This window comes from Erpetoichthys calabaricus, chromosome 2, assembly GCF_900747795.2.
Source record: "Erpetoichthys calabaricus chromosome 2, fErpCal1.3, whole genome shotgun sequence".
Taxonomy (NCBI): domain Eukaryota; kingdom Metazoa; phylum Chordata; class Cladistia; order Polypteriformes; family Polypteridae; genus Erpetoichthys; species Erpetoichthys calabaricus.
Window position 1 is genome coordinate 333980151 of NC_041395.2, and position 24671 is coordinate 334004821.

The 24671-nt window shown below is 40.6% G+C and overlaps 2 protein-coding genes across 2 annotated transcripts in view; both read right to left on the reverse strand.

Annotated features, from left to right (window-relative positions):
• tsg101a (tumor susceptibility 101a) overlaps positions 1–12210 on the reverse strand; it is a 60423-nt gene extending 48213 nt beyond the window's left edge. The window contains exon 1 of the mRNA XM_028796044.2: positions 11852–12210. Within this exon, the coding sequence (XP_028651877.1) occupies positions 11852–11896 (45 nt within the window). The 5' untranslated portion in view covers positions 11897–12210. The remainder of the gene's footprint in view (positions 1–11851) is intronic.
• An 8200-nt stretch (positions 12211–20410) lies between these two features.
• The window catches only part of uevld (UEV and lactate/malate dehyrogenase domains), a 53671-nt gene continuing 49410 nt past the window's right edge, over positions 20411–24671 (reverse strand). Inside the window, exon 13 of the mRNA XM_028796043.2 lies at positions 20411–21432. Within this exon, the coding sequence (XP_028651876.2) occupies positions 21268–21432 (165 nt within the window). The 3' untranslated portion in view covers positions 20411–21267. The remainder of the gene's footprint in view (positions 21433–24671) is intronic.

Consider the following 24671-nt stretch of genomic DNA (forward strand, 5'->3'; position numbering starts at 1 on the left):
TAGCAGAGAGGCTTGGGCAGACTTGTGGCAGATGAAATTTAATGTCAGTAAATGTAAATAATTACATGGAGGAAGCAAAAATGTAAGGTTTGAATACACAATGGAAGGTCTGAAAAATCGAGAGTCCCCCTTATAAGAAAGGCCTAGGAGCAAAAGTGCCGTCAACATCCAGACAGTGGACAGATGTGCGGAGTAACAACAACATTTATTTATTTTTTTTCCCCTGGAACAATGGCGGCACGCACAGACACTGCGGCTTTGTGCTCCCCGAATATGTGCTCTTTTCTGCTATTATTGTTCCGTAAACAACAGAACTCGAACCCTGATGCAGTTTTTATCATTGCTGGGGATTTTACTCAAGCGAATCTTAAGGATGTATTCCCCAGATTTTATCAGCATGTACACTGTAAAACCAGAGGAGAAAAGAGCTTAGACCACATCTATACAAAAATAAATGATGCCTATAAGGTCATTCCACGCCCCCACCTTGGCAAGTCTGATCATCTCTCTGTTTCTTGTTCCAGCGCACAAAGCTCTTATCAACAGTACTAATCCAATTAGCAAGACTGTTAAAGTTTGGCCTGAAGCTGCCATTTGCCAACTCCAGGACTGCTTTGAACAAACAGACTGGAATATATTTTCTCATCAGACAGACTTAGAGACATATACACTGCCTGGCCAAAAAAAAAAAGTCGCCACCAAAACAAAAAGGTCACACGCTCTAATATTTCGTTGGACCGCCTTTAGTTTTGATTACGGCACGCATTCGCTGTGGCATTGTTTCGATAAGCTTCTGCAATGGCACAAGATTTAGCTCCATCCAGTGTTGCATTAATTTTTCACCAAGATCTTGCATGATGGGTGCATCACTTCATCTGCCTCTCTTCTTACTCTGATGCGCCCATCACTCTGGAACAGGGTAAATCTGGAGTCATCAGACCACATGACCTTCTTCCAATGCTCCAGAGTCCAATCTTTATGCTCTCTAGCAAATTGAAGCCTTTTTTTCCGGTTTGCCTCACTGATTAGTGGTTTTCTTACGGCTACACAGCTGTTCAGTCCCAATCCCTTGAGTTCCCTTTGCATTGTGGTGTGGAAATGCTCTTACTTTCACTATTAAACATAGACCTGAGTTCTACTGTTGTTTTTCTTTGATTTGATTTCACCAAACGTTTAAGTGATCGCCGATCACGATCATTCAGGATTTTTTTCCGGCCACATTTCTTCCTCGAAGACGATGGGTCCCCACTATCCTTCCAGTGTTTAATAATGCGTTGGACAGTTCTTAACCCAATTTTAGTAGTTTCTGCAATCTCCTTAGATGTTTTCTCTGCTTGATGCATGCCAATGATTTGACCCTTCTCAAACAGACTAACATCTTTTCCACGACCACGAGATGTGTCTTTCGACATGTTTGTTTAAGAAATGAGAAGCAACTCATTGCACCAGTTGGGGTTAAAGAACTTGTTGCCAGCTGAAAGATAATCGCCCATGCAGTAATTATCCAATAGGAGGCTCGTATCTATTTGCTTAGTTAAATCCAGGTGGTGACTTTTTTTTTTGGCCAGACAGTGTACTTCACACAGTAATTAATATATGACAGCACAGATGGACAATGTCACTGTCAACAAAAGGATTAAGATCTACCCAAATGAGAAACCATGGATGAATAGTGAAGTCAAATAGCTGCTCAGGGAAAGTGACAAAGCTTTTAAATTAGGAGACACCTCAGCCTATAGAGCTGCCAGAGCTAACCTCAAGAAGGGCATCAAGTCTGCTAAACTAATATACAAACAACGGATTGAGGAAGACTTTGACAGTAATTCAAACTCACAGCGGATGTGGCAAGGCATCTGATTAATCACGGATTACAAAAAGAAAAATGACGTACAATACATACTGGCCAATAACAGTGCCAACCTAGCAGAGGAACTTAACAGTTTCTTTGCACGATTTGACAAGGACAATAACCACGACCGGAGACTCACAGCCTGCAGTCGTACACATACATGATGTGCGGCGGGCACTCGAAAACATCAATACAAGGAAGGCCGCAGGTCCTGATAATGTGCAAGGACGTGTGCTCCAGGCCTGCGCTGACCACTTAGCGGAGGTATTTACACACATATTCAACCTCTCTCTCTCTCTCTCTCCCTCCCTCCCCCCCTCAGGTGTAGTCCCCTTGTGCCTGAAATCCACAACCATTGTACCGGTTCCCAAAAAACTGAGGATAACCTGTCTTAATGACTATCAACCAGTTGCTCTCACCCGTGTCATCGCAAAGTGCTTTGAACGACTGGTAATCACCCACATCAAAGCCTCCATCCCAACTGATCTAGACCAACACCAGTTTGGCTATCGGTCAAACAGATCAACTGAGGACGCCATCTGTGTGGCTCTACATGCTGCCATCTCGCACCTGGAAAAGCCCAACACCTATGTTAGGATGCTCTTCACTGAGTACAGCTCTGCATTTAATACCATCATACCTAACCAACGGATCAAAAAACTCTACGCACTAGGACTTGCTCCATCCATATGCAACTGGTTACTGGATTTTCTCACCAACCGCCCCCAGTCTGTCAGGATGGGAAAACACACATCCTCCACCCTTACCCTGAGCACTGGTGTGCCACAAGGATGTGTACTAAGTCCCCTTCTCTATGCACTCTTGACCTATGACTGTCAACCCATCCACCAATCAAACATTATTGTTAAATTTGCGGATGATACGACTGTCATTGGACTTGTAACTGACAACAATGAAGCTGCATATAGGGAAGAGGTTCAGAATCTGACAGCATGGTGCAACACCAACAACCTTGGCTTAAATACCAAAAAGACCAAAGAAGTTATTCTGGACTTTAGGACCATTAAAAAGACCAATCACAGTCCGATAACAATCAATGCAGATGCTGTGGAGAGAGTTTCCAGCTTTAAGTTTCTAGGAATCACCATCTCAGAGGACCTGTCCTGGGCTGACAACAACTTGGCTATAATAGGCAAAGCAGAACAACGCCTCTATTTTCTCAGGAAGCTAAGGAGAGCTGACCTCCCCCAGAAGCTGCTGGATAATTTCTATAGAGAGCATCTTAACTAACTGCATCTTAATTAACTGCCTGCAGGTACAACAGCTGCACCAAGGCTGCTAAAGAAGCCCTGCAGCGGGTCGTAAAAACAGCAGAGGCCATTATTGGGACTGAACTGCCATCACTTGATCTCTTATATAAGACTCGCTGTGTGAGAAGGGCCAAAAACATTCTCAAGGACAAAACTCATCCTGGAAATTCTTTGTCTGAGCTCCTCCCGTCAGGAAGACATTTTAGGTTAATCCGTGTACGCACAAACTGACTAAAAAAGAGCTTTCTCCCATCTGCCATAAACTTTCTGAACTCTGAATCTCTTCAGTCAGAGATCATTTTTAATTGAACATGTGCAATAAGCTATATTGGTAATGTGCAATATACTAATGTAATACAATATAGAATATGGAATGTACTATTCATTAACAGGTGCAATAACAATTTATGCTGCTGTACTTTGAGCAATAATAATTTGCTCTGGTTACTTGATGACTTAACACTGTTTATCACATATTTGGAATTTTTTGCCTTTTCTTTAAATGCACCTTGGGGCTGTCACAAAAAGTAATTTTGTTGTGTTACACAATAACAATAAAGTGCTTGAACTATAGCACATTTTCATACAAATAATGCAGCTGAAAGTGGTTTACAGGATGAAGAGAGAGAAAAAAAGAAAAAATAAATAAAAGTTTAAATAAGGGAACACTAATTAAAATAGAATAAAAAAACTGAAAAAGGAAAAAGCTTGCCCATATTACGCACCTAATTTCTCCAAGTTCAGTTTTAAACTTGAACTCCTACCCACTATCACATTATCTTGTAACCTTTAGGAGAGGGGCTTCCACTGCCAAAAAAAAAAATCTGAGGATTAAATGAGCTAAAATAATTTATATCAGCTATGAATGATGTAAAGTCCTACAAGATGCAATGCCACTGTTACCATCATCATGATCATCTACCCCTGGATGTAATAGTGGAGGAGATATTTAAAACAAAACCGAGTGCCATGGTGAACAAGGCTGCACATCCTCGCTCTATGACAGTGTTTCTCAACCTCGGTCCTGGGGACCCCTGTGGCTGCAGGGGTTTGTTCCAACCGGATTCCTAATCAATGACAACACCTGATAGCACTAATCTCATTTAATTAGCTAGTATTATTTTTCTTTTATTCTACATTCAGAAAAGCACAGCAGTGTGATTTTTACATTTATAAGACATTTAGTAAGATTTGTGCTTTTGCTCTCTTTTGTTGATTTCGTCATATTTTGCCCTTTCTCTGTGTAGTTTTCCCCTTCGTTGCATCTTATTAATGACAATTAAAAACGAGCAGAGCAGACACGCTGGCAAATTAACACTGAATTATCAAAGGCTGCAAATACTTTAGCATCAGACCCACTAATTAGTAAATAATGGATTAAACAAACAATTAGAACACCTAGAAAAGTAGAATGAAAATCAAGATGAAAATATTGTTAAAAAAAATAGATTATTAATAATAATAATTCTTTGCATTTATATAGCGCTTTTCTCACTACTCAAAGCGCTCAGCAATTGCAGGCTAAGGGCCTTGCTCAAGGGCCCAACAGAGCAGAGTCTCTGTTGGCATTTACGGGATTCGAACCGGCAACCTTACGATTGCCAGTGCAGATCCCTAGCCTCAGAACCATTCTTATATTCCCATATAACTGCTTGGTATATTTTTAATAATATATATATATATATATATATATAATTTTTTTTTTAACCAAACTTAAGTTTTCTAATTTCTATATTGTTCCCAAAACATAGAACTTGGGAAATAACAGTTCACTTAATTAGCCCAGGAGTCCAATTAAAAACAGAAGCTGGTGGGAACAAAAACCTGCAGCCACAGTGGGTCCCCAGGACTGAGGTTGGGAAACACTGGTCTAGGACACATGTAACAGTGAGGACTTGCAGGCGACGAATGTGTACCCTTTTTAATAATCAATGCTGTCCGCATACGTGAAGAGTTCACTTCCAGAGCTGCTTACCGTTTAAACAGTCAATCGCAACGGACACACCTGGGGAACAAGAAATACCTGACAGTCACATGATCCTATAGCTTTGCTTGTCTGCAAAATCTGGTATTCAGACACAAAAAGGGTCCGTCTTCTATATTGTTTAACACACCTAGATGCTGATAACAGGAAATAAAAGCTGAAATATCAAGTACTTGTCTCATATCCAACCTTTGATTTCAACCTGAAATGTATTCAGTACGCAGCAAAAACAGAGGCGACTGTAACTCGTTAAATTACAATAGACAGATAGATCCTTTTTTTTGTCCCTGGGGTAGAAATATTGCTTTATACAGAAGCCATGGGCAGAGTGGTGGCTGTGAGGCTAAGGATCTGCACTGGAAATCGGACGGTTGCCGGTTTCAAATCCCATAAAATGCCAAAAGGGACTCTGCTCTGTTGGGCCCTTGAGCAAGACCCTTAACCTGCAATTGCTGAGCGCTTTGAGTAGTGAGAAAAGCGCTATATAAATGCAAAGATTTATTATTATTAAGCTCTTTAAATAAGTAAATACTAGGGCTGGGTAAGTTAACGCTTTATTACTGAGTTAACGCATTCACTAATTAACACTGACAATTATTTTATCGTGCATTAACATAGTTTTTATTATTATTTTGAAAGCCTCAGCCCTGCAAGCGATCAATAGAGATCAGTGATCTTCTTGTTACATCGCTTTTCAATACGCTTTTCTTAGAAGGAAAGTTAGCTTTGTTGATTTGACCTCGATTCCCTGCGTGTAGAGAAAACAGCTTCTAAAATGGCATGTGGAGAGATACCAAAGTGAATGTTCAAAGCGAAATAATCCGTGGATGATTTTTTTCATATTATTGCTGACTATTATCGGACTCTGATTTTGATGCAAGTGATATGGAGATCGAAAACGAAAGTGAGGTACCGGAATCAGCTGATCGTGGTGATGAACACGTTCGTGTAGCTGATGCACCGATGGCAACGTTCGCCTGGCAGGACAGACACTTGCGATGACAGGAGGTACAAACCATATTGCGTCTCACTTCAACTGCCATCACTGCTCACCTGTCTCACTTAAAAAAGCCAGGCAGCCAGCCCACCATGTAAACAGACGTTTTCTGTTGATTTATGTGTGAAAACATTGCTTTGTGCACTTTTCAGAAAACTGAGTTTTTTTGGGAAAACAAATATTAGCCCTCAAAGAATTGCTACTGAACATACGACTATTTATGCTGGTCCCTGGTAAAAGAAAAAGTTTCTGCTGGTATCTGTTCAGATAAAAAAGAAAACAGATTTAGAAATGTGAACTTGCTGTTGCTCAGAAGGTGCCTGTTACAATGTTGTGATCGTGGGTCTGGACTCTGAGGGTAACTAGTTTTTCTATAACAAACTAGATAAACGTTAATGCCCTGGCAGTGGCAAATAGCTTTGGTTTTATATTTGATTTGATTGCATTAATGTTTAAGTTGAGATTTACAAGAAATATTTTAACTGCTGCTATTTAAAGGGAATCAAGTCAAGTTGGGGAATATGCACTGGCACAGTGCGTCGCCACACCCACCACACAACAAAACAGATTGGGATCCCGGTTGCCAGGCAGACACGCGGTCAGCACCAACCTCCGGAAATGACCCTCTATCTGCCACAGCCAGGTGTTACGTGGGTGACTCCTTGGCCTGGTCCAGCCACTCAGGTCCCCAACAATGAGGATCTTATGAACTTGATCACCCTCAGGGGGTGGAAAACGCTCTACATGACCGTAGTGCTGTAACGGACGCTCCCTCACAATGCAGGTAAGGTGCCTCATTCAGGACTCCATGAGCAACCGCTCATTCGACACAAAGTCAAACCAATGGTACCCAAGGATTTGTCGGAGAGACACAGTACCAAAGGAGTTCAGTGTTCATCTCAGGTCACTGGATAGCGTCCATGTCTCGCAAGACAGGAAGCACCAGGACTCTAAAGACTTGGACCTTCGCCCTTTCGCAGATATTGGGAGTGCCACACACCCCTTTCCAGCGACCCCATAACCCCCCCCCATGCTCTCCCAATCCGTCTACTGACTTCACAGGAAGAGTCACCAGTGACATGAATGTCACTGCTGAGGTCAGTAAACCTCTTGACAAGGTCAACACCCTCTCCGCAGACAGACACACTGCTGATGGCTGTGCCTAAGAGGTCATTAAAGGCCTGGATCTTGATTTTTATCAGGACACTCGCAAGCCCAGACACTCGGACCCCTCGCTCAGTCTCTCGAGCGCCCCGATCACAGCATTGTCAGCAAAGTCAAGATCCGTGAATTTTTCTTCACCAACAGATGCCCCACAGCCGCTGGACCCCATAACCTTACCCAACACCCAGTCCATACAAGCATTGAACGGAGTAGGAACAGAACACACCGCTGACGAACCGCAGAATCCAGGGCTGTGGAGTCGGAGTCGAGGAGTCATAATTGTAATCTGTATTATGGTACATTACAAAATGTGTTTTCATTTTATTTCAGATATAATGTGTTTAACAAAGTTCATTTGAGTGTAAACCAGTGTAATGATGTAGGTGGAGGTGTGTGTTATGGTCTGCTATGTGTTCAGGGGTTCTTGTCTTTTGTTTAAACTGGCCAACACGGAGAAGAGTCTCAGCTTCCTAGCCAATAGTTCCTTGGTTAAATGACGGTTATACATTAGAATATTAAATACAGAGGAGTCTGAGTCAGGGAGTCGGAGTCAATAGTACCAGAAACTAAGGAGTTGGAGTCAAAGGATTTATCTACCGAATCCACAGCTCTGCCAGAATCAACTGGGAAAAACACAGAGGTTCTGCCTCCACACTGCACAACACTCACAGTACTGGTGTGCAGGCCAACCATGATATCCAGCAACCTCGAGGAGATCCCACAAACCCTCAGGGTGTCCCACAGGACAGCTCGATCAACTGAGTTCAACACTTTATGAAAATCGACAAAGGCTGCAAAGAAACTCTGCAGATATTTGTGTTTGCTCTCCATGAGAACCCTCAGTGCTTCTGAGGGTTAAAAGGAATACTACTACTACTAATTTCATAATAATAATACTACTGTTAAAAAGCACCTTAATTGTTTAAAGTATTTGCAAACCAAATACAGTCATATGAAAAAGTTTGGGAACCCCTCTCCGCCTGAATAATAATGGACTCTCCTCTCAACACCAACGATAACAGTGGTATGTCTTTCATTTCCTAGGAACATCTGAGTACTGCGGTGTTTTCCGAACAAAGATTTTTAGTGAAGCAGTATTTAGTTGTATGAAATTAAATCAAATGTGAAAAACTGGCTGTGCAAAAATGTGGGTCCCCTTGTGCTGATTTGAATGCCTGTCACTGCTCAATGCTGATTACTTGTAACACCAAATTGGTTGGATGAGCTTGTCAAGCCTTGAACTTAATAGACAGGTGTGTCCAATCATGAGATATAAAGGGATTTAAGGTGGTCAGTTACAAGTTGTGCTTTCTGCCCTTTGACTCTCCTCTGAAGAGTGACAGCATGGGATCCCTCAAAGCAACTCTCCAAAGATCTGAAAACAAAGATTGTTCAGTCTCCTGGTTTAGGGGAAGGCTACAAAAAGCTATCTCAGGAGGTTTAAACTGTCAGTTCCTGTAACTGTAAGGAATGGAATCAGGAAATGGAAGGCCACAGGCACAGTTGCTGTTAAACCCAGCAGGTCTGGCAGGCCAAGAAAAATACAGGAGCGGCATATGAGCAGGATTGTGAGAATGGTGACAGACAACCCACAGATCACCTCCAAAGACCTGCAAGAACATCTTGCTGCAGATGGTGTATCTGGACATCGTTCTACAATTCAGCGCAATTTGCACAAACAACATCTGTGTGGCAGGGTGATGAGAAAGAAGCCCTTCCTGCACTCAGGCCACAAACAGAGTCGCTTGTTGTATGCCAATGCTCATTTAGACAAGCCAGATTCATTTTGGAACAAAGTGCTTTGGACTGATGAGACAAAAATTTGTTATTTGGTCATAACAAAAAGCATTTTGCATGGCGGAAGAAGAACGCCACATTCCAAGAACAGCACCTGCTACCTATTGTCAAATTTGGTGGAGGTTCCATCATGCTGTGGGGCTGTGTGGCTAGTTCAGGGACAGGGGCCCTTGTTAAAGTCGAGGGTCAGATGAATTCAACCCAATATCAAAAAATTCTTCAGGATAATGTTCAAGCATCAGTCACAAAGTTGAAGTTACGCAGGGGTTGGATATTCCAACAAGACAATGACCCAAAACACAGCTTGAAATCTACAAAGGCATTCATGCAGAGGGAGAACAACAATGTTCTGGAATGGCCGTCACAGTCCCCTGGCTTGAGTATCATCGAAAATCTATGGGATAATTTGAAGCAGGCTGTCCATCAAATTGAACTGAACTGGAGAGATTTTGTATGAAGAATGGTCAGAAATACCTCCATCCAGAATCCAGACACTCATCAAAGGCTATAGGAGGACAGCGTCTAGAGGCTGTTAGATTTACAAAAGGAGGCTCAACTAAGTATTGATGTCATATCTTTGTTGCGGTGCCCACATTTATGCACCTGTCTAATTTTGCTATGATGCATATTTTCTGTTAATCCAATAAACTTAATGTCACTTCTGAAATCCTACTGTTTCCATAAGGCATGTCAAATATTAAAAGGAAGTTGCTACTTTGAAAGCTCAGCCAATGAGAAACAAAAATCCAAAGAATTAAGAGGGGGTCCCAAACTTTTTCATATGACTGTACATGGAATACAGTACTTTTGAGTTCATTATTCAATTTCGCACATGATGTGATTGTTGTGATTGTCTGCAATTAAAAATTGTAATCATTGCCCAGCATTAGTAAATGCATAAATAGGTAAATGAGTAGGTAAATATACACACACCAGAATGACGCATAAGACAGATTATTTAGAACTTGACTTAGCTTAGATAGAACTTTATTTGTATCCAGAGGAAAATTGAGCTTTTTGCAGAAAAGAGAGGTGTAGGATGGGAGAATGTGCTAGTAGTGTGTTGCAGCACCCACCACACAATGAACCACCTGGACTGGGAGCCGAGTGCAGAGGGTGACACCTCAGAGAGGGTTTTTTTTTTTTTTTTTTTTTTAAATGGTGACTGGAGTGCCACTCCTGCAAACAACCCCCAGAATGATGTAGGATTGATTGACGTCATTAGCAAGACGAAGCAATGGCAGGTTAAGGGCCTTGCTCAAGGGCCCAATGGAGTAGAGTCACTTCAGGTGTTTGCGGGATTCAACCTGGCGTAGATCCCTAGCCTTTTTGCAGCAGCTCTTTAAACAAATAGGGAGGAAGGTAAATAAATAAGTAAATAAACACACACACTTTGGCCTGAACACACACACTAGAATGACTATAAAGCAACACAATTAGAAAGAAAGAAAACTTCTGACTTGTCAGTCCCCAGTGAGAAGCTATACAAATGTATTGCTGTTGGTAGAATGGACAAAACGTCACCATCCCTCCCAAAAAAAAAGTTTCTTGACACACTTCTGCTGAACGATTTGTTGTCTGTAAGTCCTTGGTGTTACTGCGTCAGAGAGAGGATGTGCAGCATTGTTCATAATGACACTCATTTTTTCTCTAATTTCTCTGTGTTACATGACCAGTCATTGATATGGATACCTATCACCAAAAGTACTTTGTAGCTGTGTATCACCTCCACATCCACTCCCTGAATGGTGATCAGAATCTCTTTTGTGAGCCACTACCATTCCAGTACTGCTTAACATAAACAGACTAAAAAACACACGCTTGTCATTTATATTCTTACTCCAGATTATTTACATATCAAACATAGCAGTGACTCCAACACGGTCACTGAGGGACACCACTTTTAACTTCTATTCAATGCAAAACATGTCTGTCAGTTGAACAGCACAATGGTGGCAGTGCTGCTGCTTCCTCACAACAAGGAGGCTGGGGTTCGTATCATGGTCCTCACTTTGTTGAGCTTGGATGTTCTTCCACGTGTCCCCATGGGGTCACCACCAGGGTGCTCCGGTTTCCTCACGTGTGCACGTTAGGTGGATTGGTGATGTTAAACTGGCCCTCATGTGTGTGTTTTCACCCTGCCTTGTGCCCTATTGTTGCTAGGTCAGGCTCCAGCTTCCCCACCATCCTGCTCAGGATACAACAGGTTTAAAAGATGGATGGATGCATGTCTGTCACTTCAATCTCCAAATGATGATTCTCTCCGTAAATTCACTTCACCCAACAGTACTTAGGATGTTCAAAAACAGGAAACAATTGTACCGCGCTGGAATGGTGTCAACAGTGTGAAAAATAAAGATTCGGGGTTCAAGAGGCACCGCTGAGCACACTGGATGACTCCCAAAGTCCTTTTATGTGCGAGTGCGGAGATGACAAGCAACGCGTTAAACGACAGAGTCAACAGCTCTCGCCCAGTCAGTCAGGCGCAGCAGGCTGCCGGCTCGAGTTAGCCAGTCGGTTATCCTGCTGGAGCGCTGACAGTTACAAATGCCGGTAAACTACTGTAAGGTGTTCATGAACGTGTAGGGCAAGTTTGACAAAGGTGTCTTCCAAACACACAATAATAAATATTATACAAAGAACCTCAGGATGATATCACTCCAGCAAGGCGCTATATATATTAAAGTCTGCCTAAATAAGCTCCCGAGTCACTTTAACCACGTAAAGAAATGTGCAAATCGACGTGACACTTCAGTACTTACTTACATCGGTGGCCCCGTCCTACTCACCTTAGACAGCATTTTCTTCAGGGTGCTTTCCGTGACAGACGCCATGACCACAGCTGATTTCCGGGAGCCGGTCGTTCTTCGTAATCGATACAGCAGATGAAAGAGCCGAACTCCCGAGGCCCGCTCGCTCTAACTACCGGCGCTCGACAACTCAGCCTCGTCCTCCTTTCACACGCCCAGGTCGCGCTCACCTCAGGAGAGAATATACAACCACCCGTTTCACTTCCAGCTGCAATTAAAAATTCACACACGGGTCCAGTGTCGTTTCCCCATTAATATCAAGAACGAGGGAAAGAAAACTAAACCATAAAATGACCAACCATGATGACGCCACCACCTCTAAACAGGAAGTTGTAGGTCACTTCCGTCTGCGAGCTTGTCACTTGTGAGCACAAATAGGCATGCGTGCCCTGTTGGCGACTGGGAAATGAAGTTTCTTTAGAGAAATGTTAAGGGAAAAGTCACGTCTATAATGTACAATGAAACTCGGACTTGCTTGCCCCTCAGAATATTAGAAGAATATTAACGAGAACAGGTAATTCAGTCCAACAAAGCTCAAAAATCCTATTCACCCAGTTTCTCCAAAATAATAATGAGCTGAGTTATAAAAAGCATCCAAAAGTCCTACCAATTGACAAACAGTATGCTAAATAAAAACAGAAATGACAAGTATGCAAAATATAATCACACACAGTATATACTAGTATTAAATATATATATATATATATTAAAATATATATTTCTCATTTTGACTCTCATAGTTGAGGTATACCTATGATGAAAATTACAGGCCTCTCTCATCTTTTAAAGTGGGAGAACTTGCACAATTGGTGGCTGACTAAATACTTTTTTGCCCCACTGTATATAGACAGATATAGATATACAGTAGATATATAGATATAGATATATATAGAGAGATATATAGATATAGCATATACTATGCTTCACGAGTGGGTTGCCTGAGTGATCTCCAGTGGTGTGCGATATGTTTGCCCATTTGTAAGTGAGCTTGTTACACCAAGAGGGCGGTTTACAATTCATCAATGAATTTAAAAAGGCAAAACTAAGGTGTGAGACCATAAAGGCTGAGAAACACTGGTGTAAGGAAGGAGGTGTGGGCTGAATGCATAACAATTAGCCACGTGGCACATCATAATAACAAAAGGACAAAGCAGTGTTGGAAAAAGTCCAGAGAAGAGCGACTAAGCAGATTCCAGGGCTACAGGGGATGAGTTATGAGGAAGCATTAACCTCTTTAGCGTTAGTCCCAAGCATCACTCGGGCAACTGTAAAGACGCATCTCACATACGCGTCACACCTGAGGATTACTTGGGATGCAAAAGTGGAAACAACATTAGTGCTGAGCTCTGGTCTGGAAACAATATTGCCATGTCTTGCGTAAGCGTCAGGCCCGAGAGTTAACAGTGCAACAGTGCAGACACGTCTTCTCCTAGCCTCATAATGGTGAATCATAAGAAACGTTTTTCAGCAGGCCAGGTGTCGCACGCTCTTGACAGTGATACAAGCAGTGATGACAAAGTTAATCTGTTTTTAGGCAGTGAAACTGAAACGGACAGTGAAATCAAAAGGAATTCTGATGAATCTGAACGTGACGCTCATGTCAATCACAAAAGTGCAGTGTGCTGTTAAACAGCTGATTAGTCTGGAAAGGAAATCCACAAAGAATCACTCTGTTACTGTCCAGAATGTGATGTTGGATTGTGTATTTCACTGCGCTTCAAGATATACCACACAAACTGCACATTTTGACAATATATAGTGTACTAGTATTATTATTTGTATCATTATTATAGTTTCTACACTTCTGACTTTGTACTTTCAGTGTTTTGCATGTTTTATAGTAAAAAGATGAGATTTAATAAATATGTCATTTTCACTTTTTACAGGTTTTTTCTTGGAAAAAACGCTAAGGAGGTTAAAAGAGCTGAGCCTTTACAGTTTAAGAAAAAGGAGATTAAGAGGAGACCTGACTGAAGTGTTTAAAATTATGAAGGGAATTAGTGCAGTGGATCGAGACGGTGACTTTAAAATGAGTTCATCAAGAACATGGGGACACAGCTGGAAACTTGTTAAGGGTAAATTTCACACAAACATTAGGCAAAACTAAAGTGCAGGACCATAAAGGTTGAGAAACACTGGTGTGGGCCAAATACGTAACAATTAGCCATGTGGTGCAGCACCAGTCAAAACAAACCTTAAAGGGCCCTCCAAGAGTCAGAAAACATATGAGACCCTGTGAAGAAATAATTACCAAAGATTTATTATTGTGGCTAGTTTTGGCAATTTCTAGAACATTTTTTCCCTATTGTTCTCCTATCGCCCTCGGCACTAAGTTTGAATTGCTTCAATTCGATTGGCCGTAAATCGGCGTATGACTGTACAGTAATTTTACCTCATTTTAAATATTTTTCTGTAAAATCTTCTTGTATAATACTCTACCGTGGCTGTCCATTTGTCTGTCCAGGATTTTAAATCACCTGTAGCTCGCAAACCGTTTGAACTATTTACCTGAAATTTGGTACACATATACTGCGTGACGTCTACTATCCGCTTTCAGGGTGATGATTGACCTCCAAGGTTATTCCTCTTTTTATTTTATTGGAGAATCAACTCTTGGCAGCAGGGCAGCCATGCAGCACATGCGTATGGGCACCGTTCTCATCTCTACCACCCTCATATCTTAAATTATTCTTGAGGCAGATTGAAGACTTAAGTGCCAGCTTAAGTGAAAAATTAAAGAAAACGTACTACGTAATTACAACACAAACACTGAATCAGTTTTAACGCGTAAAGATGCCAACGAAAGAAGAGAAGCACCGGGCCGCTAGGGTGGAGAAAAGCAGAGCTGCTCAGGAAGTAGCAAGCGCATCAACCTTTGAGCAAACAAATGGTAAACATACATAGAAGGAGGATGAAAACTAGGAATGATCAAGTCAAGTGTATTCACTGCATGTTATCATGAAGCACGCCGTTACTGGTAAGTAATAAAACATCATTAGTCCATTAGTTGACATGTTCAGTGCAAGTTCCAACTTGTGTACAAAAACTGGTACTGAACATCAGTAGGAGCCCATAGGAGCCCATAACCCGATGTCCGCCTCTAGCTACTTATTTTCACACACTCCTCTACCGCTACATTGGTGAGACACAATCCATATTTGTTCTTTATGCACATCTTTGTTTTTTAAGCCACAGACTTCAAATTTTGCACACAGGCCATTCTCCCCATAAGGCAGGTTTCTGACATTTAACGTTAGCCCCAACTCGGGATAACAATGAGTGAGAAGAAATAGCCTCCTCACTGTTTTTGTAATCGTCCCCAAGCTGCCCCAGATGGGCTCACACTAACCCCAAAAGGAAAAACCTGAACTACTGTATATAAAGAAGCTTTTCAATAATTACAATAGTTGTGCACTTAATGGAATACACCTAAAGGTAACAAAATTTGGTAATATACAGGGGCAAGTCAATAATTATCAGCTCTTTTGTGATAATTTTGTTTAGCTTGGTTGTACAGCTTTGTCCTTGCACATGTGAAACATGGTATGTTTGTGGTCATGGTGGTAAAGGTTTGACCTCGATCAGTCAGTTTCTCTTATTGTTCTGTAGGCCGTTCTGCTCTCCATTTGCACCAAACAAGAGCAGCAAACACTGATGTGCTTTTTATGGGCCGTTCTGCTCTCCATTTGTACCAAACAAGATCAGCGAACAGTGATGTGCTTTTTATGGGCTGAAGCTGCACCAGTGGCTGAAATGCTTGTCAGAACATCAAAATCATGGTACAGACACTCAATGTTGTTATAGGCAATTGATATAGTTGGATGTGCTGCTGCTTTTTCATGCTTAACACTTGTCCGACCATTTTGAACTGCTCAATCCATTTGTAAACACTCAGCTGTAAAACAACTGAGGTTCTGCTCAAGCTTTACAACACACTGGTGAGGCCTCATCTGGAGTACTGGGTGCAGTTTTGGTCTCCAGGAAACAAAAAAGACATAGAGAAGGTCCAGAGAAGAGCAACCAGGCTGAGTCCAGGGCTACAGGGGATGAGTTATGAGGAAAGATTAAAAGAGCTGAGCCTTTACAGTTTAACAAAAGGAAATGAAGAGGAGACCTGACTGAAGTGTTTAAAACTATGAAGGGAATTAGTCCAGTGGATCGAGACGGTGACTTTAAAATGAGTCCATCAAGAACACGGGGACACAGTTGGAAACTTGTTAAGGGTACATTTTTGCACAAACGTTAGGATGTTTTTCATTACGCAGAGAACCACAGACACTCAGATTAAGTGACCAAGTACTATAGTACACAGTATGGCTCTGAGAACTTTCAAACTCAACTTGATGTTATTTTAGAAGAATGAAGAATTAAGCGGATTGGACTGGCGGGCTTAGTTAGACCGAATGGCTTGTTCTTGTCCAGATTACTCTCATGTTCTTGTGTCCATATTGAGCAGAAAGCCTTCTGATGATACAAACCTTAAATTAATTGATAACCAAAAAATAAGGTGTATAATTAGACCAAGGGATAAAACCAGACCCTCCACCAGGGGCATCTGTAATAGAAATTTACCACAAATTAAAACAAAAAGTATATCACCAATTCAGAAAGAAGCATACAGCTTTAAATGCTGCTTATTGAACATTCGCTCTCTTGGCACTAAAGCTGTTTTGGTAAATGATATTATATTAAGTACAAAATCTGATCTGTGTCTTCTCACCGAAACCTGGCTTAGTAAATGTGACACTGTCCCCCTAGCTGAGGCGTCACCAAATGGATACTCGTTCCTTCATAAGTCTAGAGATTCTGGTCGAGGACGGGGCCTTGGAATAATTCATTGTAACAAAATGCAAATCACTTCTAAAAATTTAGGCAACTTTACATCCTTTGAAGCATTCATTTTAAATATTAAAACAGATTCCAACACAATTATAGCGCTAGTCTATAAACCACCAGGGCCGTATTCATTGTTCATGTCTGAATTTAGCAACCTTTTATCTGACTTGGCAATAAATTATGATCACGTAGTACTGATGGGAGATTTTAATGTACACATTGATGTGGAAACTGACACTTTTAGCAAATGTTTTACTCATTTGTTAAATTCAGTAGGATTTTGTCAGAATGTCAAAGGTCCAACTCATAATCATAACCACACATTAGATTTAATTATAACTTACAAAGTTGAAATTCAAAATTTAATTATTACTCCATTAAATGAAGTTATTTCTGATCACTACTTAATTACATTTGATTTAGTCCTGCCCTTGCCAACACACTCCCAGATTAAAACAAAGACAGTGCGACATCTAGATTGTAATTCTGCTTCAAAATTTATAGATACTTTGAGTAAGTCGAGTGTAATTGTGGAAAACCATTTAGATCAGTTAACATCAAATGTAAACATGGAAAACAATTTAGATGAGCTAACATCACATTATAATGTGACCTTGAGAGATGCTCTGGACACAGTGGCTCCCCTTAAAACAAAAGTGATCAAAGCACATAGAAACTCTCCCTGGTTTAATGAAAACACTCGAGCTCTTAAATTAGAGTGTCGAAAACTGGAGCGCAGATGGAGAACAACAAAGCTACATGTCTTTCAAATTGCATGGACAGAGAGTGTTAATAAATATAAAAAAGCCCTCTTTAAAGCTCGGTCAGAATATTATTCTACATTAATAGATAGCAATAATAAAAATCCTCGGGTACTGTTTAGAACAGTGGCTAAATTAACAAATGGAAATTCAGATCAACAGTGCAAAATACCAACAGACATTAGCAGTACAGACTTTATGAACTTCTTCAATGAGAAAATTAAAAATATAAGATCCCAGATCTCTGCATCACAGTACAAACCAAATACTAGCTTAGCAGACCCTGTCTCACATTGCACTCAGCACTTTAGTAATTTTAATCCTGTAACTGAGCAGGAAGTCTTTAAGTTTAATTTCTAAAATGAAGCCCACTACTTGCTCCCTAGATCCAGTGCCAACAAAACTAGTAAAAAGTGCAATGGATGTTCTTGCAGCGCCTATCCTAAACATTATCAATAGTTCATTATTGCATGGCACAGTACCTGATACACTAAAAGTGTCAGTCATTAAACCATTACTTAAAAAGTCAGACCTTGACCCACATATACTAAATAATTATAGGTCTATTTCAAATTTACCGTTTCTCTCTAAAATACTAGAAAAAGTAGTCGCCAGTCAGCTTCAGACACACCTTACGCATTACAATTTATTTGAGAAATTCCAGTCTGGTTTTCGCACTGGTCATAGTACAGAAACGGCACTAACACGGGTTGTAAATGACTTTCTGATATCCTCTGATGAAGGAAACTCTACTGTAATTATGTTGTTGGACTTAAGTGCAGCATTTGATACCATCAACCATTCTATTTTACTGCACAGGCTAGAAAATGATGTTGGGCTTACAGGCACCGTGCTCGCTTGGTTTAGTTCTTACTTATCAAATCGATTCCAATATGTACAGAAATGTGCTGACAGTACTCCATTATTATACACAGAAGTTCAATATGGTGTCCTGCTGGGCTCAGTACTGGGACCTTTACTGTTTTCACTGTACATGCTTCCACTGGGATCTCTCATTAGGAAACATCATGTTAATTATCACTCGTATGCAGATGACACCCAGTTATACCTTTCATTTAAATCAAATGAAGTTTCTCCAATGTTGTCTTTAATTAGTTGTGTTTGTGAATTAAAGGAGTGGATGAATAAGAACTACTTGTCTTTAAATACAGATACAACAGAGATGTTAATTGTTGGAGGGAATGATGCTGATCACAACAATATTTTGTCATCATTTAACTCAGTGGGAATTCCAGTCAATTTTACTGAATCAGCCCACAATCTAGGAGTTATCTTTGACTGTAGCATGTCATTTAAAGCACATACTACAAAGTTGTCCAAAACATGTTTCTTCCATCTTAAAAATGTGAGGAAATTAAGCCGCTTTTTAAATAAACAGGATTCTGAGAAACTAATTCATGCATTTATCTCTAGTAGGATTGACTACTGCAATGCGGTGTTCACTGGATGTTCAAACTGTTCTTTATACAGCCTCCAGTTAATCCAAAATGCGGCTGCGAGAATTATTACAAGAACAAGAAAATACGAACACATAACTCCAGTTCTTAAATCCTTATACTGGCTCCCGGTTAAGTTTAGGGCAGATTTCAAAATCCTTCTTTTAACATATAAAGCATTAAATGGTCGAGGTCCGGCTTACTTGTCTGAACTTATCATGACTTACAAACCAGAGCGCACATTAAGATCTCAAGATGCTGGTCTGCTTATGATTCCAAGGATTAATAAAATAACAATGGGAGGTCGAGCTTTTAGTTACAGGTCCCCTAAACTGTGGAGTGGTCTGCCTGCTACTATAAGAGATGCCCCTTCGGTCTCAGCTTTTAAATCCCGGCTGAAGACTCACTACTTCAGTTTAGCATATCCTGACTAGAGCTTCTAATTAACTGTACAGACTGCATCTCTGTTGTTAGTCATTAGCACTTAAACATAAGTAACATGACAGTTATAATTGTATACTAACCCTCACTTATTCTGTTTTTCTTCTCGGTACTCAAATGTGGCACTTGGTGCCACGGCCCACCTGCCAAGTTGTTTTGCCTGCCTAAGGAAAAGTCATCTCTGATGGAGGATCGCAAGAATCGTGGGAGAGAGGGGTCCTTTCATCGGATTGGCTGGCCCAGCACTGTTTCAGCCGTGGAATGGCCAAATGGGGGAGGCAGCTTGAAGGATGAGGTCTCCAGGACTCTACACAAATCCAAATCTTATTATGGGATATATCATCTACTGTTAAATTCTGCTCTGTACTTCAAAAATTTATATTTTTATTTCTTACTATATTGAGAAATTGTTCTGTTCTGTGTACTGTATTGTATTGTATTGACCCCCTTCTTTTGACACCCACTGCACGCCCAGCCTACCAGGAAAGGGGTCTCTCTTTGAACTGCCTTTCCCAAGGTTTCTTCTATTTTTCCCTACAAGGTTTTTTTGGGAGTTTTTCCTTGTCTTCTTAGAGAGTCAAGGCTGGGGGGCTGTCAAGAGGCAGGACCTGTTAAAGCCCATTGCGGCACTTCCTGTGTGATTTTGGGCTATACAAAAATAAACTGTATTGTATTGTATTGTATGATTTTGGCCCCTGGTAAACTTTCTGCCCATAAAAAGTGGATCACTGTTCTTCTTTTGTTGTCAAATGGTGACCACAGTGGCCATGTTTAACCCTATGAAACAACAAGAGAATCTGACTGATCAGGTTGCCAAACAAGTCCCACCATGTTTCCAGAAGTGCACAGGGAAAGCTATACAGCTAACCCACACAAATTTATCACAAAAGTGTGTAAAATTATCGACATATCCTTGCACTATGTATAATTACTTTTACCTTTCCATTCTCTCCATTCTACTTTTACAAAATAGAAAACAAATTATTCTAAAAAATCTGCACATGCATTCTACAATAGCTGTTTAAACTCCTTTGTACACAGAATTTTCACTTATATTATACAGATTTATTACTATGGCATGATTTTTAAATATGCAGTATACATTACAATACACAATCACTTCATTTTTAAAGTAGAAAAAAGGGAAGATTATTAAATCTAAAATTGCTGATGAACAATTTTGTAGTGCAAACATGATGTGTTAACAGGTCAGAAGTACAAATTCATCGAGTCATTTGTTAGTCCAATCAAAATTCTCTTAATATTGCTACATTTCAATGTTCATTTAGATAATATATTATGAAGTACAGTATGCAGTTCAAATGAAAGATCCAAAACGGGCACTCATCGCAATTAGCATGTCATCAGATTATATAAATATACACTAAGTGTCCTTTATGCATACCATCTACCAAGCATGAAGTACACAGAATTAATATGATATTCAGGTTTCTTGACTTTTAACTTAAATTTGGTTAAATTCTCTACCATTTAAACTACCAACTTTTCAAATTATTCAGATTTCAGATGATAAAAGCATTCTGCAACGTAATCTCCGCGAAACAATGTCTAAGGCTGCCAAGCTAATCATCGTAGCCAGCCCCATTTTCAGGTTTATTACAGGCATTTGCCAATTCAACTCCTTCAATAAAAACCTTCTTTACCAAACTCGGCTAAATAAATATATTTCCCTATTACTGTATATGATCTTGCCCTGCCATGAGAAGTGCCCTTTGGTTAAAGTAAATGATATTTGGTTTCCCCATGAAGACCACCAGGCTATGTGCAACGCCTAACTCGGGTTTTTTTTTGTTTTCAAATGACGACTCCCAATGGCAATCTGTTTTAAGACTCATGATGCACAAACAGCAGGATGGAGGATCCTCTGAAGCACCAATAATTACACGGTCAGTTGCTCCAGAATGCTGTGCAAACTTGCAGCACTTTTTCGTATGGTATCAGCTTCTTCCTCTTCTAGAGACATCTTGCATTTGTCAATCACTCCACTTGCTCCTATAACACAAGGTAAACTAAAAAAGACCTTGGCATTAAACCCACACCAGCCCTGAAAAAGAAAAGAAAACAGCATTATTCACTTTACATTAAGTTCCCTGAATTAACTGAAATAAAAACATCTCCGCTGGATGTGTGATTTCTACTAAAATAACATTTTTAAAAGACAATGAAAACAAAATATTTATATCTATGAAAAACAAGTCATTTCATTTAAGAAAGGTAAAAATTTAGATTCCAAACCAGGACAAAGTTGGAAAACGGGCTTCAAATCCAATACATAAAAGTGGATGTGTGTTTGTCCAGTATGCAGATCCACACTGTTGAACAGGTCTCTGCCAAATTTAGCCCAAATTCCTCATTTGTACTGGGGAAGAAAGTTGGCCAAGTTTCAAGTTTCATTCCAAAATGTTTCCCCCATAGAGGAACTTAGCTCACGGCCCACACCGGCACTTTAATTTTGGGAGCTGAGGATCAGTTCGCCAAGGCACTTGCCTCTGAGTGCCACCCAACCCACAATGCACCACACCCTTATGGCTCCTCCTGTAGGTCGTCCCATGTTGCCCATTCAGGCTGTGGGTAAAGGCCTGACCACCAGGCGCTTGCCAACAAGCTTTAAGTCCTCACTTCTGTGTGTGGACTCGTTTCCATTTTCCTGAGACCTTAGAGCAGACCCAGGACATGCTGGATAGGTTGCGTTTTCCAGCTAGTCTGGGAAAACTGTGGTATTCCCCCCACATGGGTCCAACTCCAACCCATGGTGGAGTTGGTGGTGCAAAGGGACATCAGGGCATCATGGCTTAGACTGCTGCCCCTGTAATCCACACCCAGATAAGCTATAGAAAATGGATGGATGGGCAGATATATACCTGCACTTTATTAGGGCAGTGCCCCTAGGAGGCATTTTTGGACTTAGGACAGGTATGCAAAGTTGCTTCATATGGTGAGTTTAGTCAGGACAATGTTGGTTTGGGCTAAAATTGAAATTATTTAGTGACTGCACCTGCACTTTAGTTAAAGTTCACCATGGCCACTACTGTGTACCCCTGTAAATCTTATATATAAAGCAGACTGTAACAATCTAAATATATAATATCCAACGACTTTATGTCTGAATGTGCTTTTCAGAAGAGAACTACTTAACGGATTTAGATTGAGATTTTTTTTCTATAATTTGCTTGAACATTACGGTTGATTTTGCGACTTCTCTCATCGTGCTATGCATCATAGTTCGCTTGTGGTACTGATTTATTTGTGCGAATCCAAGACAGCGGGTCAAGGGGAGAGAGTCGGGGCCCTCCTCACTCACACGTCAGCCTCGGGGCGTGTACCTTACCTCCACTTAGCTAGCAAACGAGAGAACTACTTAGTGCAGGAGTGTCGAACTCCAGGCCTGGAGGGCCGCAGTGGCTACAGGTTTTCATTCTAACCCTTTTCCTAATCAGTGAGTAGTTTTCACTGCTAATTCACTCCTTTTCCCTTCATTTCAATAGCCCTGTTTTTAAGGAGTCAGTCCTCTGAATTGATTCCTTTCTTCATTAAATGGCAGCCAAACAAAAATGAGACGTGAAACAAGCCAATAGAAGACCAGCTAAACTGGGATTTCAAACTCCTACCAATTTCACTCCAGTCTCCTAATGAGAAGCTGATTCTTGCCGTTAATTAAGCCCGTTATTTAATTCAATGGCTTGTTGCTGCTCTCATTCTGCCACAGCAGACATTTCCAAATCTGTTGATGTTTCTGTTTTTTCTAAGAACATTTTTAAAATGTTTTGGTGACCTGAGAGATCAACCTTACTGAGACCTTCACCTTTATTTATTTTCAGATATTGTGTGATGGGCACAGGTGAGCTGATCATATGGTGGCTTGTTTGATGTCTCATTATTGTTTGGCTACTAATTAAGGAAAAAGACAATTAAGGGGCCTGAGTCAAGTTAATTAAAACTAAAGCAAAAGAAGTTAATTAGCAGTAAAAACGGCTCACTAATGAAGAAGATGGTTAGAATGAAAACACTGTGGCTGCAGGTTTTTGTTTCAACCAGCTTTTGTTTTTAATTGGACTCCTGGGCTAATTAAGTGATGTGTTATTTCCCAAGTTCTGTGTTTTGGGAACAATATAGAAATTAGAAAACTAAGTTTGGTAAAAAATAATATATAGAGTATATATTAAAATGTACCAAGCAGTTAAATGGGAATAATGTATTTTTTTCTATTTAACAATATTTTCATCTTGTCATCATTTTCATTCTACTTTTCTAGGTATTCTAATTGTTTAATTAATCCATTATTTACTAATTAGTGGGTCTGATGCTAAAGTACTTGCAGCCTTTGATTATTCCATGTTGTTTGCCAGCGTGTCTGCTCTGCTCATTTTTAATGGTCATTAATAAGATACAGCGAAGGGGAAAACTGCACAGAGAAAGGGCAAAATATAATGAAATCAACAAAAGAGTTAAGCCTTTAAATCTATAACAAAAGCAGAAATATTTCTAAATATCTTATAAATGTAAAAATCATGCTGCTGTGCTTTTCTGAATGTAGAATAAAAGAAAAATAATACCAGCTAATTAAATGAGATCAGTGCTATTAGATGTTGTCACTGATTAGGAATCTGGTTGGAACAAAAACCTGCAGCCACAGAGGGGCCACAGGACCGAGGTTGGGAAACACTGGTCTAACGCCTTCAACACCATCCAACCTCTGCTCCTTAGGGACAAGCTGACAGAGATGAGAGTAGATTCATACCTGGTGGCATGGATCGTGGACTATCTTACAGACAGACCTTAGTATGTTCGTCTCGGGAACTGCAGGCCTGACATTGTGGTCAGCAACACAGGAGCGCCGCAAGGGACTGTACTTTCTCCGGTCCTGTTCAGCCTATATACATTGGATATCCAATACAACTCTGAGTCCTGCCACGTGCAAAAGTTCGCTGACGACACCGCTATCGTGGGCTGCATCAGGAGTGGGCAGGAGGAGGAGTATAGGAACCTAATCAAGGACTTTGTTAAATGGTGCGACTAAAATCACCTATAACTGAACACCAGCAAAACCAAGGAGCTGGTGGTGGATTTTAGGAGGCCCAGGCCCCTCCTGGACCCTATGATTATCAGAGGTGACTGTATGCAGAGGGTGCAGACCTATAAATACCTGGGAGTGCAGCTGAATGATAAATTGTACTGGACTGCCAATACTGATGCTATGTGCAAGAGAGGACAGAGCCGACTATACTCCCTTAGAAGGTTGGCATCTTTCAACATCTGCAATAAGATGCTGCAGAAGTTCTATCA